The following is a 17,160-nucleotide window of genomic DNA, read 5'->3' as shown; positions in this document are numbered from 1 at the left end:
CGAGATTGGGACCAACACATTCATTTATTCCTGATGGCCTACCGCTCGGCCGTAAATGAAACTACAGGTCAAACACCAACCTGCCTGATGTTGGGTCGTGAAGTTCGGTTGCCCTGCGACCTAGAGTTTGGCTGCGGACCTTCCGAGGAACATGTTGCAGGCGAAGACTACGTTGACCGCCTGAAATTACGAATGAACAACATTCATGAACTTGCCCGACAACACATCCAGATAGCCAGTGATAGAATGAAAGATCAATATGATTCTCGATGCAAGAATGAAAGCTTCGAAGTAGGTGATCTTGTCTGGCTTTATAATCCGCAACGTCGTCGAGGCTTATGTCCTAAACTGCAAAGACAATGGGAAGGTCCATATGAAGTTAAGAAGAAAATAAATGACGTAATATATAGAATTAAGAAGTTGCCAAACGGTAAACCAAAAGTTATTCACATAAATCGTCTTGCACCATATGCTGGCTCAAATGAAACAGAAGAAGCACGAGTCCTCCAACAGGAGATGAAAGATGTCGCACAGCCAAGTTTTAATCAATTTATGTCAAATTACGCAGCGAGAAAGAGTGCTAGATTCGGCGTGACCACAGAAGTTCAGCAAGATCTGTTTGGTGTTCCAGAAAACGTCTCTCTGGCCCACTGTTTTGCCCAAGACCTCGAGATGACTAAAGGAATATCGTCCGTATTCAATAGAAAGTTCGGCCGCCTGGACGAGTTAAGAAATCAGCAGCCTAAAATTGGAAGAGTACTGCGATTGGAAGATGGTCCTCGATCTTTGCTGTATATGGTGACCAGAAAGTCTTATACGGACACGCCAAGCTACGAGAACATATGGCGTGTTCTAACTAATTTGAAGAAAATCGTGTGTAATTATGACATCAAAAATTTGGCTTTACCAAAAATAGGCCATGCAGTAGAAAATCTGGATTGGAAGATTGTGAGAAGCATGCTTGAAGTGGTCTTCAGAGGAACTGGTGTACAAATCACTGTGTGTTGCATGAACCCGAAGATGTCGTACCCTTCAAAGACAGTAGACTGTTATTTCTTCTTGAAGGGTGTATGCAGAGCTGGAGAGTCGTGTAGATTCCGCCATCCTGGGCCTTCATTTAGAGTTGCTGATCGAGACGCTCAGATCTTAAGAGGGGAGCAGTGTAGCGGAAGAGAAATCTTGGCCGATCCCCGTATAACAGTAAACACCTCGAGAATGACGTAATCGGATGTGCTAGGCCTCGCCGGAGAATTCTGGAAGGTACGTCACGTAGGCGGAACAAGCCGATAGCTCGAGATGGGAGTCGATTGTTCCAGAATAACAACTGGGTATAAATACGGGCATATTTTGTGAATAAGTTTAGTGTATAAGATAAATTCGTCTGTAACTTATATAAATAAAGTCGTATATAAATTACGAACCGCTAGTTTTATTGTAATTAGAAGTAATTACACTAATCACGCTACAATATTTTTGTCTAAACCCAAATTGGTAGTTTGGTATTTTTAAGATAATAGGTTCGATTCTAAGCATAAGGAGCTTTTCAAAAAGCTTTGCGAGAGTTGGTAGAAGACTAATTTATATTTTTTTGTTTCAGTTTGGACAGAGACCAGGCCTTCTCCTTCCAACTCGGCGTCGGCCAAGTCATCAAAGGATGGGACCAAGGTCTAGTAGACATGTGCGTAGGAGAGAAACGTAAACTGACCATTCCACCACACCTCGGATATGGCGACAAAGGGGCCGGTAATGTTATTCCCGGAAAAGCCACACTCATCTTCGAAGTAGAATTAATCAACATTAGTGATGCCAAACCTGCAACGGCTAATGTCTTCAAAGAAATCGACAGCAACAAAGACAATCAGCTAAGTCGTGAGGAAGTAAGAGATTTTGTAAATATTTTGCATTGCTTTGTATTGTCCAGTTATTCGTGATGCTCTAGTTTATGAAATACTTTTAAGTTTATTGGTAGACATTTTTTAATTGTTAAACTTGCCGAGAAACACAAATAGCATAGGGCATGTCGGAATATTACGGATTAATTATTTACAATATACTTACACATTGCAAAATAATTGAGGCCATGAGAGCCAGAGTGGCCTTACTGATTTTTACATTACTTTACATAATCAAAGAAAATGATCAAAAACTATCAATGTCCGATTGTTTTTGTAGTTTTATGTTGACCAAGAATCATTGGTCAACATACAATTACTAAAACAATCGGACATTGACAGCTTCTGATCATTTTCTTTGATTATATAAAGTAATGTTAAAAACAGTTAGGTCACTCTGGCTCTGTTCCAAGTCTCCTTCTAAATCTTTTCTTGTAAAGCATGATCCCTATTAGCACGATTTATTCTCTTGTTGCATGACTTACGGAGTAGACTTTATTTATTTCTTCCGGGGGATTGTCAGGAGAAAACTCTTTTCGGCCACTTTGATTCCTCGGTCCTAAGTAAATGACCAAACTATCTCCTTTTCTCAAAGACTTTTTTCTCGATACGCTCAACAATTTTTTCTGGTGTTACATTATGTTTGTGATTTCTTCGTTGCGAATCAGAGTCTTCTATAAGTTCTGATAGATCGTCGTATGTAGTCAATTTCGACTGTTTTAAGTTGTTTTTGCCTCTTTCTTTCATTGTCCAAACTTCGCAGCCATTTGTAAGAACTGGATCAATTATGGTTAGACCAATTCGCTTTTTATTGCTTTTGTTAATGTTTTTGTCTCACCAAAGTATATATGTTTTTGTCTCACATACGGCGAGGCATTGTCTAGCTGAAAAATTGAGTTTTGGATAGTGTTTAGGTATGGAATAAGATGAGGCTCCTGAATATGCGGCAACGGGCTGTCATATTGCCTCGGATGAAAATTAGCGGTCATCTACTACCATAAGCAATAGCATCCCGAACCATAATTCCCACGGTGTAGTGAAGGTACCGATCTCTGTCAAATTATGGATCACGTCTTTGATCACGTCACCGTCTCACTCTTGCCCGATCCATCGTGCATCACAAGACAGAAGCGGGATTTGTTAATAAAGACCACCTGATACTATTCCTAGTCCCATATATTTCTTTCTTCCAGAGCAAAAGGTTATGACCATGCTCAGCTTTGAGAGGTAGTACCCAATGTGAGCGATAAGGAAAAAGGCCAAACTCTTATATCCTGAACTATCCCTAAATACTCTCTAACCCTTTACAGTCCAAATTATTTTTGAGTTTCGAAGTTTCACATTAATTTCTGACTAGCGCTTACTGATAGAACTGTCAAATAAATTAATGCAGCGTCAAATTAATCAATACAGCGCTAAATAAATCTCAAATACAGTGTCAAATAAGTCAATGACAACTGTCAAATAAATCTAAGGAATATTGCCATGATCCCAAATGAGATCATCTGACTGTAAAGGGTGAAACCACTGATTTCCAATGAATCGAGTACGTACTGAATCTGTATTAATTGGCGATCTTGTCGTTATGATGTGATCTCTTTGTGATGTTCAGAACACCTCCTTTAGTGTCCTCGGCCTTCCTGAGTCCACGCTTCTTCACACTACAGTATACTGCGTAGTTGGTCCGTTAGAAACTATTGATCTGTTAGATACTTCCCTTATCGATAGACCAGATACATGCAACCCGACAATTCGACTCCTCTCAAAGTCACTGGGACACCCGGTGAATTCCACTTATTCTAGGCATATTGAGCAATCAAAACAGGCTCCTCAATCAACTACAAGAAATTTAAAATTTAACTGACACCGTGTATTCACGAAAACTGTATCTTTATCTGTCTTTACCACCAAATAATTCACACAACCACCACAAAAAGTGAAAGGGTGCACGCAAAAAGAATCATCGGAGAACATGTTTTATGTTCAATATCTGGAAAGAACTGTTTCAATGATTTACCGTTGAAGACAAGATCAAAGGAACATGAGGCATCTTGGCTGCGAAACTTGAGCCGATGGCTCAATACCTGGGAGGCCAGCACAAGTATACAATTAGCACAAGATACAGGCGAATTCTAGTTGATGGTGGCCAATTCCGATGAAGAGAGAGCACCTGAAGAAACTGAAACGCTGTTAATATGTGTGCCTTCGGCCTTCGGAATTAACAAAAAATAACGCAAAATTCTGAACGTTTGGCCAGTGTCCCTGTGGCGTCTGTGGTGGGGGGGGGGGGCACCGGTGGAATGGTGTTAAAAAGGTTGTTGAAGCATAAAAATATATAAATTAAGGGAACTTTGGGAGCTTTGGAAACTTAAAATTCACCACTGACCCGGGCTGAGGCTATGCGAAACTTTTTATGAAGCATACTCTTTTTTCTAATGTTAAATTTTTCTTGTGGTTCCAACCAAATATACTGTTCAATTTCAGAACAATTTTTATTTTAAAGTGCAACTACATATTCTACAACCAACTTTACAGTAAAGCTCATTACGAAAATGATTCACGAAAAATGTTTTTAGGTTTTTTCTTAAGAATAAAAAATGAGATAAAAATCGGCATCGCGTGATGAATTGCAAAAAAAATAGATTCTGCTAATTTAAAACCATCTCTGGTATTAAACAATCGAGGTTACAATTGTCACAGCCTAGATTTTCATGCCTACCGTTACTTTAACGTCTTCTTAGTACTGCAATCATAAGTGAAGATTTTATTTGTAGATAAAAGCTTTTAAACATTTATAGGCCTGGACCCCGAGTACCAAAAAAGTTTATTAATAGCAAGCTGAAAATTTCTTAATAGCTTAACGATGTCTAGTCGGACAAACTTTGATGTATAGGAAGACTGGAACAGGGGAAGTTTTAATTGTGGAACGTATTTTTTAATTATTTTATTACTCTACCAATAAACTTTTAAAGTATTTTAACCTTGTTCGATGAAACAACATTAGTGTTTATATAAAATGTGATACCTAATATTTCCATTACAAAATCTAGAAATAATGCACTAAAACGCACAATTCTGCATGTAAATAGACAGATAAATCACATCTGCTGTCACTAGTGTATTCTCCATTCCAGCTTTTTAGCATGGCTTTTGTTATTATACAGTGATGAGCGCGCTAATAACCGACAAAATAGCGCAAAAAAAAACACATTCAGTTGTGAGATAAAAAGAAATGAAACTAGTGGAGGTGGGAGATTTAGCAATAAAAACCTATAAATTTACATTACCTTTAGACGGATCTGACGAGTTTGGCGACTGCCACTGTGACAGTGGTTTTAGTTGACATACTCCTCTCATACGTCTAAAGGTGGGAAACAATAAATATAATGTAAGTTTATAGGTTTTTCTCGCTAAATCTCCCACCTCCACAAGTTTCGCGTTATTTTGCCGGTTTTTAGCGCGCTCATCACTGTATATTATTTTTTATCCGCTGTAAGCTCGTAAGTAGAGGGGATATTTAAAAGTTCGTGAGCGCCAGTAGTGACAAATCGGTAAAGTTCGGTTGGAAATTGCTGTGGCATATATTTTTACCTTAAATAAACTTACGTTTTAAGTACTGAAATTTGGTTTTTGAACATTTTATAATCAATCTATTAGTGTCAGCGACATCTACACGATAATTGTGAAAGTATCGGAAGTAGGAAAGAAGGAAACTAATATTCGCAGTCAATATAACGTCAAAATGATAAGCAAAATCTTAAAAAAATAATCTAATTACTTCGTTGCTTTGTGAATATTACATGATAAGAATTAAATAATAAATTTGAAACAATTATTTGCTATTATTCGCAATACTTTTCTCATTAAATTTCCAACCGAAGTTGCACTAGTAATCCGCTAGTTGGCGATACCAGCGAAGCTCACAGCGTATAGCTTTATTGTATACAGTGAGGAGTGTGCATATAACCGGCAAAATAACGTAAAAGACTGAAACCATATTAAGCTGTGAGATAAAAAGAGATGAAACTAGTAGAGGTGGAAAATTTAGCGATAGAAACGTATAAATTTACATTATATTAATTGTTTCCCACCTTTAGACGTATCGGACGAGTTTGGCAACTAACACTATGGCAGTGACAGTTTTAGTTGACACTCTTTTACTCCTCCACTAGTACTTCTCTAATACGTCTAGAGGTGGGAAACAATCTCCTCTTCTTTACGTGCCATCTCCGCGACGAAGGTTGGCAATCATAATTGCTATTCTCACTTTTGACACTACAGCCCGAAAGAGTTCAGTTGAGCTGCATCCAAACCATTCTCTGAGATTTCTCAGCCAGGACATTTTTCTCCTATGCTTCTTTTCATGAGCATTTTTCAGTGCGTCACAAATGATAGAAAAAAAGGTAAGTCCGTGATAATACACATTTTAGTGACATGACATTTTAGTTAAATCTGACAGTTGTCACATTTTATTTGCAATTTGGCAAAAAACAAATCAATTGTGTTTATTGCATTTATAAAATGGTATTTTCTTTGATTTGTTTGTATAGTCTTATAAATTGTTCAGATTATATTCGTAGATATAATATTATATAATTCGCAAATTATTTTATTTTCAATTATTGCGCCATCTATTGACAACTAGAATAAATGTTATAAATGTCACCGACGAAGTGTAATCACCGACGTGCGTTTTTTCTGTCACATACAATTTAATGCGTTAGAAATAAATCGAAAAACTGTGACGCACTGAAAGATCCTCATGAGAAAAAGCATACCTATGCTGCGCCTTCCTTGAATCTTTCCCTGCATAATTAATTTTAGGAGTTCATATCTGTCATCACGTGTTATATGACCCAAGTATTGAAGTTTTCTTATTTTGCTGGAATCCAGTATCTCCCTGCTGTTCTGTATTCTCCTTAGTACTTCCTCATTGGTTATTCTGTCTGTCCAGGAGATTCTCAGCATTCTTCGATACGTCCACATCTCATATGCTTCCAATCTATTGAGGCATTGTTTATTGAGAGTCCATGTCTCCACACCATACAAAAGAACAGAAAATACATAATATTTTAGTACTCGCTTTCTAAGATTTAGGCTGAGGTCTCTACTACATAATATTTGTTTCATATTAGTGAATGCACTTCTAGCCTTTTCTATTCTAATTCGGATTTCTTTGGTATAATCGTTTGTTTCACTAATGTTTGTCCCTAAATAGTTATAATTCTGAACTCGTTCTATCGTCTTATCATTTACGTGTAGATTGTTGTTTCTAATATTTTCCTTTGATATAACCATGAATTTCGTTTTCTTTATGTTCAATGACAGACCAAATTCTTCACTCGTTGCAACAACCTTATCTAAAATTCTTTGTAGATTTGTCATAGTTTCTGCTACTAGTATTGTGTCATCGGCGTATCTAATTTCATAATATATGTCGGTAGGCCATTTATTTTTATGCCTGCTACTTCATCTTCTAATGCTTTTTTGAATATTTCTTCTGAGTATGCATTAAACAATGATGGCGACAAGACACAGCCCTGTCTAACGCCTCTTTTGATTTTTATTTTATTGGTGTTTAAATTATTTATTCTTATGACAGCTTCTTGTTCACAGTACAGATTATTTATTATTCTTATATCCCGTGTGTCAATGTTCTTTGTTCTCAGTAGTTTTATTAACGGATTATGTTTCACCGTATCGAATGACTTGTTATAATCTAGGAAGCAGACATAGATATCCTGCTTTACATCTAAACATCTCTGTATTAGCACATTTACTGCAAATAATGCTTCTCTGGTTCCTTGAGTATTTATAAATCCAAACTGAGTTTGTCCAATGTCTTGTTCTAACTTTTTGTATATTCTACGATGAATAATCTTTAGAAATACTTTGAGTATCTGGCATATTAGACTGATAGGTCTGGATCCCGCGTATGAAAAAAAAGTTGATTAATAGCAAGCTGAAAATTTGTTAATGGCTTAAGGGTGTCTAGTCGGATTAACTTTGATATATAAGAACACTGGAACAGGAGTAGTTTTAATTATGGAACAGGTTAAAAATTTGGAACGGTCACACCACGAAAACAGCACATTTATTTTGTCCGACAGAACAGACTTAAACTCTCCGAACAGAGATTAAACTCTCATGCAAAAATCAGACTGCTATTTATCACCTGTCATAATTCCTGTCATTTGCCATATTGTACATGTTCCACTCATTAAAACACCCATTTGTTGATAAATAGCAATCTGATTTTTGCATGAGAGTTTAACCTCTGTTCGGAGAGTTTAAGTCTGTTCTGTCGGACAAAATACATGTGCCGTTTTCGTGGACTGACCGTTCCAAATTTTTAACCTGTTCCACAATTAAAACTTCCCCTGTTCCAGTGTTCCCATATATCAAAGTTTGTCCAACTAGACATCCTTAAGCTATTAACAAATTTTCAGCTTGCTATTAATCAACTTTTTTTTCATACGCGGGATCCAGACCTATGATGGTACGGTGTTCGCAACATTGTCTGGCGTTTCTCTTTTTCGGTATAGTCACGAATGTTGATAGAAGCCATTCTTTAGATAATATACCTGTTCTGAATATGATATTAAATAATTCGACAATTACATGTATATTGCAGTCGGCTGTAAGTTGCAATATTTCTGTCGGTATTTCGTCCGGTCCTACAGCTTTCCAGGTTTTCAGTTCTTTAATGGTGTGTTTTACTTCACTTTCTGTTACGGGAAATAATTAATATAATGTGGGAGACAATCAATATAATGTAAATGTATACGTTTCAATTGCTAAATTTCCAACAGCTACTAGTTTCATCTCTTTTTATGTCATAACTTAATATGGTTTCAGTCTTTTACGTTATTTTGCCGGTTATTAGCGCGCTCATCACTGTATATTATAGCACCCAAATCAAGCGGCCATATCAATAACTGTACATATAAACTTGTTTCAAATAATGTATGAGTATTTATATAAATAGTAAAAACCCTAGAAACATCGCTTATAACATATAAATTTTGGCGAATGGATTTAGTGTCCGCAGTCATATAAACCCAAATAAACAACAACATATAAATTTACATACATGTACATACAGTGAACAGAATCTGTGCACTGTAATGATCGTTCCTCTTCTAACGTTTAGGTGTGGAGAATGGTGCGTCTATATCTTGATGAATTTTCTCCATTATTTCCTGTTCTTCTCTATTTGTATTGCTTCTTGCCAATATTATGTTCCACTCTTTTGTTAATCTGCCTTCTTCTATTGTCCCTGTTGGTTTAGCTTCCCAGATTCTTGTCTCTTGCATGTTACTCTTTATCCTTGTTTTATGTTAACAATGCTATTATTCTCGTTTATTGTGTCAAGCAACGGTTTAATTATAAGTCGTGTTTCTTATTTCTTAATTTTTTGTCTGTCGGTCCTTCTTGCCCCTTTCGTTCGTTTGAGGTATCTCATCTCTACCGCTTGTGTCCTAGTCTGGTGTCTTCTGTTCCTAAATATTTGTAGGCTTCCGTGCCTTTTTTTCCTTATAGCCCAATAAATGACCGTTTTGGAGTGTAATTTCCAGGGGCAACTCCGAATTGCATGAAAATTTTGATTTAGGTTCTACTTACCCTCCACTTCAAAGTTGAATTTGTGCCGTTGGTTGCTTTTACTTGGAGGGTGACATTTACCCCTTCTCGGGGGGTGAAAAACGCGTGTTCAAAATAAGGCCGGAAATAGATAAATTGACTTATTTTAAGCACCTTTTGTTCTATAAAGTTTTTTAAGTAAGTCAATACTTTTCGAGTTATTCGCGATTTAAAATGTTGATTTTTCGCCAAAAAAACTACGTTTTCAGACCGTTTTTCCCAAATAACTCAAAAAGTAAATATTTTATCGAAAAAAATTTTTAGCAAAAGTGTAGCCTATAAAAAAACGAAAAAAATGGTGTACCAGTAAAGTCTACAAATTGAGTAGAAGCAAAGTTGTAGCTCATGAAAAATACGTTCTTATTCGTCTAATTCCAAATCGAATGATTCAACACAAAATCACCGAAGAAAGAAGCGTTTTTCGGAAAAACCTTATTAACATTTTTAAAGTATCGAAAAAAAGCTTATTATTTGTTTTCTACAAAAGTTTACAGCATCAAAAATAAACGAGTTACACTGAAAAAAAAAGTTGGCCGTTTTTTTTGTTAAAAATAATCGTGAAAACCTCCCTCTATTTAGCACCCTAAATGAAATTAATCGTTTGGCTTTACCATCTATTTTAACTGTATGTGTATTGTTTATATGATCTGTAAGTTTGATTGGTTTGAAGTGCTTATTTTTAAAAACATTTGGTTTTATAGTAAAAAAAAATTTCTAAAAATTTTTGAAAAATTTAATTTTTTCAAAATAACTTAAAACGTATTAGTGATAAGAAAAATCTTAAACAATAAAAAATGTAGGTTTTTGCTATTATAAATATGCTAGTTTTATTTTATTTTTCCGTAAGACAAAAATTGGTTAAGATATGGCTGTTCAAAATTTGCATACACTCGTGATTATTGACCCATTCAAGCTTTCTCAATTATAACCCTTTCAAAAATAAACACTTTAAACCGGTGAGACTGACAGATCATATAAGAAATGGATAGGTAAGTAAATTGTTTGTAAAGCGGTAGCGATTAATTTCATTTGGGGAGCTAAACACGGCGAGATTTTCATGATTTTTTACAAAAAAAGAGGGCCAACATTATTTTGAGCGTAACTCGCTTATTTTTAATGCTAAAACTTTTATTAACAATTAAAAGAAAGATTTTTATTAACAGTTTAAAAAAGTTTAAACGGGTTTTTCCCGAAAAGTGCTTAATTTTTCGGTGATTTCACCTTGAAATATTCGATTTGGAATTAGACGAATAAGAACGTATTTTTCATAAGCTACAACTTTGTTTTTATTTGATTGATATGCTTTAATGATACACCATTTTTTTGGATTTTTTATAAGCTACACTTTTGGTAAGGATATTTTTTCAATTAAATATTTACTTTTTGAGTTATTTGCGAAAAATCGTCTGAAAACGTAGTTTTTTTGTCGAAAAATCAACATTTTCAATGGCAAATAACTCGAAAAGTATTGACTCAAGTTAAAAACTGTATAGAACAAAAGTTGCTTAAAATCAGTAAATTTATCTTTTTCCGGTCTTACCTTGAACGTATGTGTTTTCACCCCCCGAGAAGAGGTGACTGTCACCCCCCAACAATTTCAACTTTGAAGTGGAGGGTAAGTAGAACCTAAATCCAAATTTTCATGCAATTTGGAGTTGCCATTGTAAATTACATGGTATCGCCGAATTTCCCGTTCATTTACTGGGCTATTATTTATTTCAGTTTTCATGCTGTTTTGGCGAATAGTAGTGTCATATGCAAATACGCATATCTCTGCATGTATAATTTGCATTCTGCTCCATTATATATAGTATATTTTAAAGAGTTCATATATCCTCTAGCAATCCCCTTCCATTGTTATTTCTGGTCATTTCCCTAAATGGTTCTTTATTTCAATACTACAATCACAATAAAGATGCACTAGAAATAAACAAACCAAGACACGTTGAATGTTACGAGGAGCACTCCCAAATCATAATTTACAATTTATATACACACAACCAAACTTATATGGAATCATCTTATCATCATCATTCTCTTTGCCTTATTCCTATGCGGGGTCGGCTTCCCTAATTGCATTTCTCCATACAATTCTATCTTGGGTCATATCAATATTAATCCCCTTTACCAACATGTCCAGCCTAATCGTCTCTCTCCCCCACGTCTTCTTTGGTCTTCCTCTCCTACTCCTTCCAGGAATCTGCACTTCAGCAATTCTTCATATTGGGTGATTAGCGTCTCGACGTTAAACATGACCAAACTATCTCTCTCATTTTGGCATCAATTGGTGCCACACATAGACTTCCCCTAATATACTCATTTTTAATTTTATCCTTTTTTGTCACTCCACTCATCCATCTAAGCATTCTCATTTCCCCCACATGCATTTGTTTTTCTTCTTTCTTTTTCACTGGCCAACATTCAGTTCCGTACATCATAGCCGGTCTTATGGCTGTTTTATAGAATTTTCCCTTCAACTTCATTGGAATTTTCTTGCCACTCGCTTCCTTCCACTTCATCCATCCAGCCCTAATTCTACTGCATTCATCTCCATCTATTTCTTCATTACTCTGTAATACCGATCCTAGTTACTTAAAACTATTGCTTTTTACAATCAGTTCACCATCCAAAGATACCATTTTATTTGTAATAACTCCATCTTTAAATGAACATTCCAAATACTCTGTCTTTGTCCTACTAAGTTTTAAACCTTTTTCCTCCAGAGCTTGTCTCCACTGTTCCAGTTTTTGTTCTAAGTCTCTTTCACTATTTCCTACTAACACGACATCATCAGCATACATTAAGCACCATGGAATATTATATGGAATCATCTGATATTTCTTATTATTTCGTGCGGATTTACAAAAACGAACACACAAAGTTAAACAATATTTATTTTAAATCAATTTAATAACAAATTCATAACAATTAAATAAAACAATAAGGTATTTAAAAAACAAATTGAAACTAGCTGTTTTAAAGTCAATAGCATAAAAAATTTCAATTTAAAACGAATAATGTTTAAATTTTTTAAATTTATTTCTTTTGTTTTTTTTTTGTAGTCAGTGTTATCATCTCTAGTCCTTATGCAAGCTTCAGTTTACGTGGGCACGCTCCTAATCAAATTATCAACATTTTGTTGTGGTAGGTTGCTCCATTCTTCAAGAGCAACTTGTACTAGTCGTGCGGTGGTTTGTGGATTTTCCCGGCGAGCTCTAATTTTTCTTTTACGCATATCCCATAAATACTCTATAGTTAGGGTTAAGCTCGGATGAGCAAGCAGGCCACTCCAAACAAGGGATACCTTCTGCTTCAATGATGTCTCTAGTCACTCTACTGGTATGTGGAGGTCTATTATCATGCATAAAAATTAAATTTTCTCCTGTTGCACCTCTCCAGAGCCTAAATACAGGTTATCAACATACCTGTGAGCAGTTAAAGTTGATTGAATAAAAATTAAAGGAGTTTTTTTACGGATCACAATTCCTCTCCAGAACATTACACTTCCCCTTTTATATTTGTGAACAGATCTCACAGTTTTCGTTCTTGCTTGTCTTCCTCGACCTCTAAGTAGACGACTTCGTGGGTCATCTAATTTTATACAAATCCTAGCTTTTTCTGAAAATAGCACATTTTGTCAATTCCCAATGTTCCAGTTTTGGTGGCCAAGACACCAATTTAGGCGATCAGTCTTGTGCTGCCTGGATAACTCGGGAAACCGCAACTGCCTCCTGCTGTATACTTCTTGGCACGAACTCTTCTTCTTGTCGTTTCAACTGAAACAGTTACACCTGTAGCTTCCAAAAGCTGCCTTTGGAGCTGCTGGTGAGAAATGGTTGGGTTCAGCTGATTGGTCAATTAAACGATCGTGGTGAGCCGTTATTACTTTTTGGCGACTTTCCCTGGCTTTATTCCTGTTCCTAGTTCCTGTTACCTAGCATAGGTTTTGGACAGAACGCCCTGTGTTATGCCTAGCTCTGCAGCTATGTCCCTCTGAGAACATTACTTGCTCCACAAGACCAATAATCTTTCCCCGTTGTAAGTTCTATAACCCCATATGAGGCATATTTTCGTTTTTGGGCGCAAAAGTTAGTTTATTTATTTTTGTTCAATTTGCAACTCAAGCAAATAACCTATACCGTACCGAGCTGAACTATCTGATTGGCTTATCGATTTGTTTATTTTCAATAAAACCTTTATTATTCGCAACAATAACAAGTTTTTTCAAAAGAAATAAATATTGTTTTAAAATACATGGTGATTTCATATAAGTTTGGGTGTGTGTACATTTTAAATCCCAAATCATGCTTTACAAAGTTTATATACTTTGTAAATCATGATTCGGGAGTCCTCCTCGTAGCATTCAACGAGTCTTGGTTCGTTTACTTCTAGTGCATCTTTATTGTATAATATAGTATTGATTTTAGTATATTTAGTGTAGATTTACTCTACTATAGTAAGTGTACTTTAGTATTGTTATAGGGTGGTGTTGTTCTCAGCCTACTGTTGAAATTTATATTTCTCCTCTTGCTGCTTAATTCTCTCTGCCAACTCTCCCCATAATTCACCTTTATTTTTTGGGTTATCATCTACGTTTGGTCCGTATACTTCTATAATCTGTATTAATCTCTTAATCTGTATCTCTCTTTAATCCAGTTACTACAATATTGTTTCTTTTCAATTACTTTCCGAGTCTTTTCAATCTATATTGCGCCTCATTTAGACGTTACTTTGTGTTTTTTCTAATTTCTATTTTATTTTCTATTCTCTATTTTCTTTTCTCATTTCTCTTAGTAAGTATGCATCACCTACGTCTTCACTTCCAGATTGTTCTTTACTCTTTACAAGCAGCAGAACTGCGGAATGAGCTATCTCTGTCTTAATTATTTCGATATGTGAGTTTAAATTAATTGAACGTTAAAATTTATTTTTGTATCTTCTTCATCTTCTAGTGCCGACTCCACTAATGAAGGTTGGTTATAACCACTGCAAATTCGTCTCTAGCTTCTGCCTTTCTTAGATGCGTCTGTATGTTAACCCGGTCTATTAGTCGCGAATGTTCTAAATCTATTCTATTTTTTCCGACATTTTGTACACATAGGCAACGTCGCAAAAATCCCAGTTTTTGGAGTTGTTTATAGAGTGAAAATAAAACGAAGTTTCTTTAACCAACGCAAAGTTGCCATCCTAAAGCTAACAATATTGCATATTTTTCATACTTCTGTACTGTTTCATCTTGCATATTAGAGTAGACCACCAAGCTGGACAGCACCACTGAATATCTAATTGTGGTTTGTTTTAGTTGAGCGACTACCTCAAAAAACAAATGGCAGCCGCCGATGACGGCGACGTCCCAAGTGAAGAAATGAAGAACATGTTAGCAGATCACGACAAACTAGTAGAAGAAATCTTCCAACACGAAGATCAAGACAAGAACGGATACATCTCGCATGCAGAATTCTCCGGCCCTAAACACGACGAATTATAAAACAAGATAATACAGATTTAACACCTAGTGAATTGTCATTCCATAACGATGCATTTTTTACCATGCTCCATATTTTTATACATCGAGTCAACAAATTTAACTGTGTATTTAAGTCGTAGTTACAGTTATTAGTGCGTTAATTGTTGGAAAAGGGAAAGTGTCTTAGGTACAGATTGACAGAAATATCTAAAACCGCCAAGGTCAGAACGATCGGAAACTTTGATTACGCAACGTTGTCAGGATTTCAAGGCTTTTCATCGTATTTAGTACTTAATATTCCAGTTATGTTTAATATTTCAAATTGTAACGCCACGTTGGGCGCCATTGTGTAGAGATTAAGTATCATAGGTGATTGAAATATTATTTTTCAAGAGTATTTCAATTATCTGTGGTAGTTTATCGCTACAAAATTAATAATAGATAATGAATATCTTGATCAAAGAATGGTCACTTGTATGTTTCTTAATGTAACCTAGTGCAAACCTCTGACGTAAATACCAAAGTCGTACAACGTCGTCACTTTACAGATACCTACCTTATCCAACACAAACGCATTTTAATTAATTTTGTTATATAATGTACATAGTGACTGAATCTTTTCGGCAATTTTATAGTGTACCGGGCATTTGTTTACAAGAATATTTTTAATTTTGTTCTATTTTTATTTTTTGTAATACTAAGCTAGTTTATGTATATCTAAAAGATTCAGTCTCAATAAAATAATTCTTTTAGAAGAATATAGATGGCGCTTTTGGGATAATAGCTTAGTGGAACTAGGAGCAAAGTAGTAATCAAAGAATTATGAATTGCCATCAGTTAGTATCATCTTAAAGCCCTATATAGTATGAAAATATACTTTCAATGAAAAGCGTAGTATGACCTTTGATACAATTTCTTTGATTATTATCGCATCTCTCTTTGCGCTTTCATTACTGTTTTGCTCTTTGTTCCACCAGGATTTTAGCCTAGGCAGTTTTTGAAAATTTTGAAATTTTGTACCTATAGGTGTATAACCAACCATTTTTTTAGTTTTATATAAAATAATGTTTATTTTAATTCTGTAAGGCTTCATCCACTTAAAAATTTAACTGCTTAGAAAGGTATAACAGCTAGATGATAATCCTCTCACTTTTCTAACTTCTTGTTATCTACTCTATTTATTTATATTTAGAATATTAGAGATGCATTTTAAGTTTTTTAAATCTGCACAGTTGTTGTTGTCATTGATTTTTTACTTCATATATGTTTATATTTGTTACAAGAAATGATTGTAATAAAAGTTTTGATACGAACTTATGAAACGTGTTTATAATTTTTATCCTTTGCAGGACCAAGCTTTTATTAGAAACAGCGCGGACAAAGGGGGGGGGGGGGGTTAATAAATGTCCACACATATATTAAGAGATATACACACATATACAGAGTGCTTCTTTATTAAGATTAAATTAAAAATAACACTTTACAAGTAAAAAATTATTCCTAGACGTTAATGGAACAGTTAAAGATAAGAATTTATAATTTACTCAGAGTCCTCGGCCTCAGTGGAATTGGCACCATCGTAGGATACAGAAACATTTAACTTCTTGCTGTGCTTACCTCATACATATTTCTGGCATTTTGAACAATCTATGGTTGTTTTTGCCAACTTATTGGTCTTTTCCCTTTTAGATTTAGCTAATTTGCAACATAAATTATTTATGGTACACCTTAAAGTTTTTATTAATGGTAGGTCAATCAAGTTAGTAAAACATTATCCTTTTTTTGACATACCTGAAAGGACTGTGTTTGACAGTTGAAAAGTGTAATAATATGAGATATTACAAAAAGACTACCATCTTGGGATTCGTCAATTTTTAAGTCGAACAATTTTCAAATTAAGAACAAAAACGTCAAACTTAGTTTTTTGCTCATAACTTAAGAACTTGTTTATTTAGAGATTTGACGTTCCCAGGTAACTTTTTCAGACAAAAAGATACATCAAATGAGATACACTAAATGAAAATCGGTTAAAAACAAAAAAGTTGTTGCTAAACGGACGACAAAATCGTTGTTTTTGGATATTGTTAACAACAATTTTATTGTTTATTAAAATTTTTTTAAATGAATCTAAGCTTGAGGGTATTATGGTATTTGAATGGT

The 17,160-nt window shown here is 35.0% G+C and overlaps 1 protein-coding gene across 2 annotated transcripts in view; it reads left to right on the top strand.

Moving 5' to 3' along the window:
- LOC114335224 (FK506-binding protein 2) overlaps positions 1-16,322 on the top strand; it is a 339,535-nt gene extending 323,213 nt beyond the window's left edge. Inside the window, exons 2-3 of one of the 2 annotated variants that reach the window (XM_028285422.2) lie at positions 1,598-1,877; positions 14,836-16,322. In XM_028285422.2, coding sequence (XP_028141223.1) covers positions 1,598-1,877; positions 14,836-15,021 — 466 coding nt within the window. In that variant the 3' untranslated portion in view covers positions 15,022-16,322. Of the gene's footprint in view, positions 1-1,597; positions 1,890-14,835 lie in introns of both variants that reach the window. The other variant, XM_028285421.2, reaches the window with a different exon arrangement.
- Positions 16,323-17,160: the final 838 nt, after the last annotated feature.

The sequence above is a fragment of the Diabrotica virgifera genome, chromosome 9 (assembly GCF_917563875.1).
Source record: "Diabrotica virgifera virgifera chromosome 9, PGI_DIABVI_V3a".
Lineage (NCBI taxonomy): Eukaryota > Metazoa > Arthropoda > Insecta > Coleoptera > Chrysomelidae > Diabrotica > Diabrotica virgifera.
This window is presented reverse-complemented; position numbering and strand designations above follow the sequence as displayed.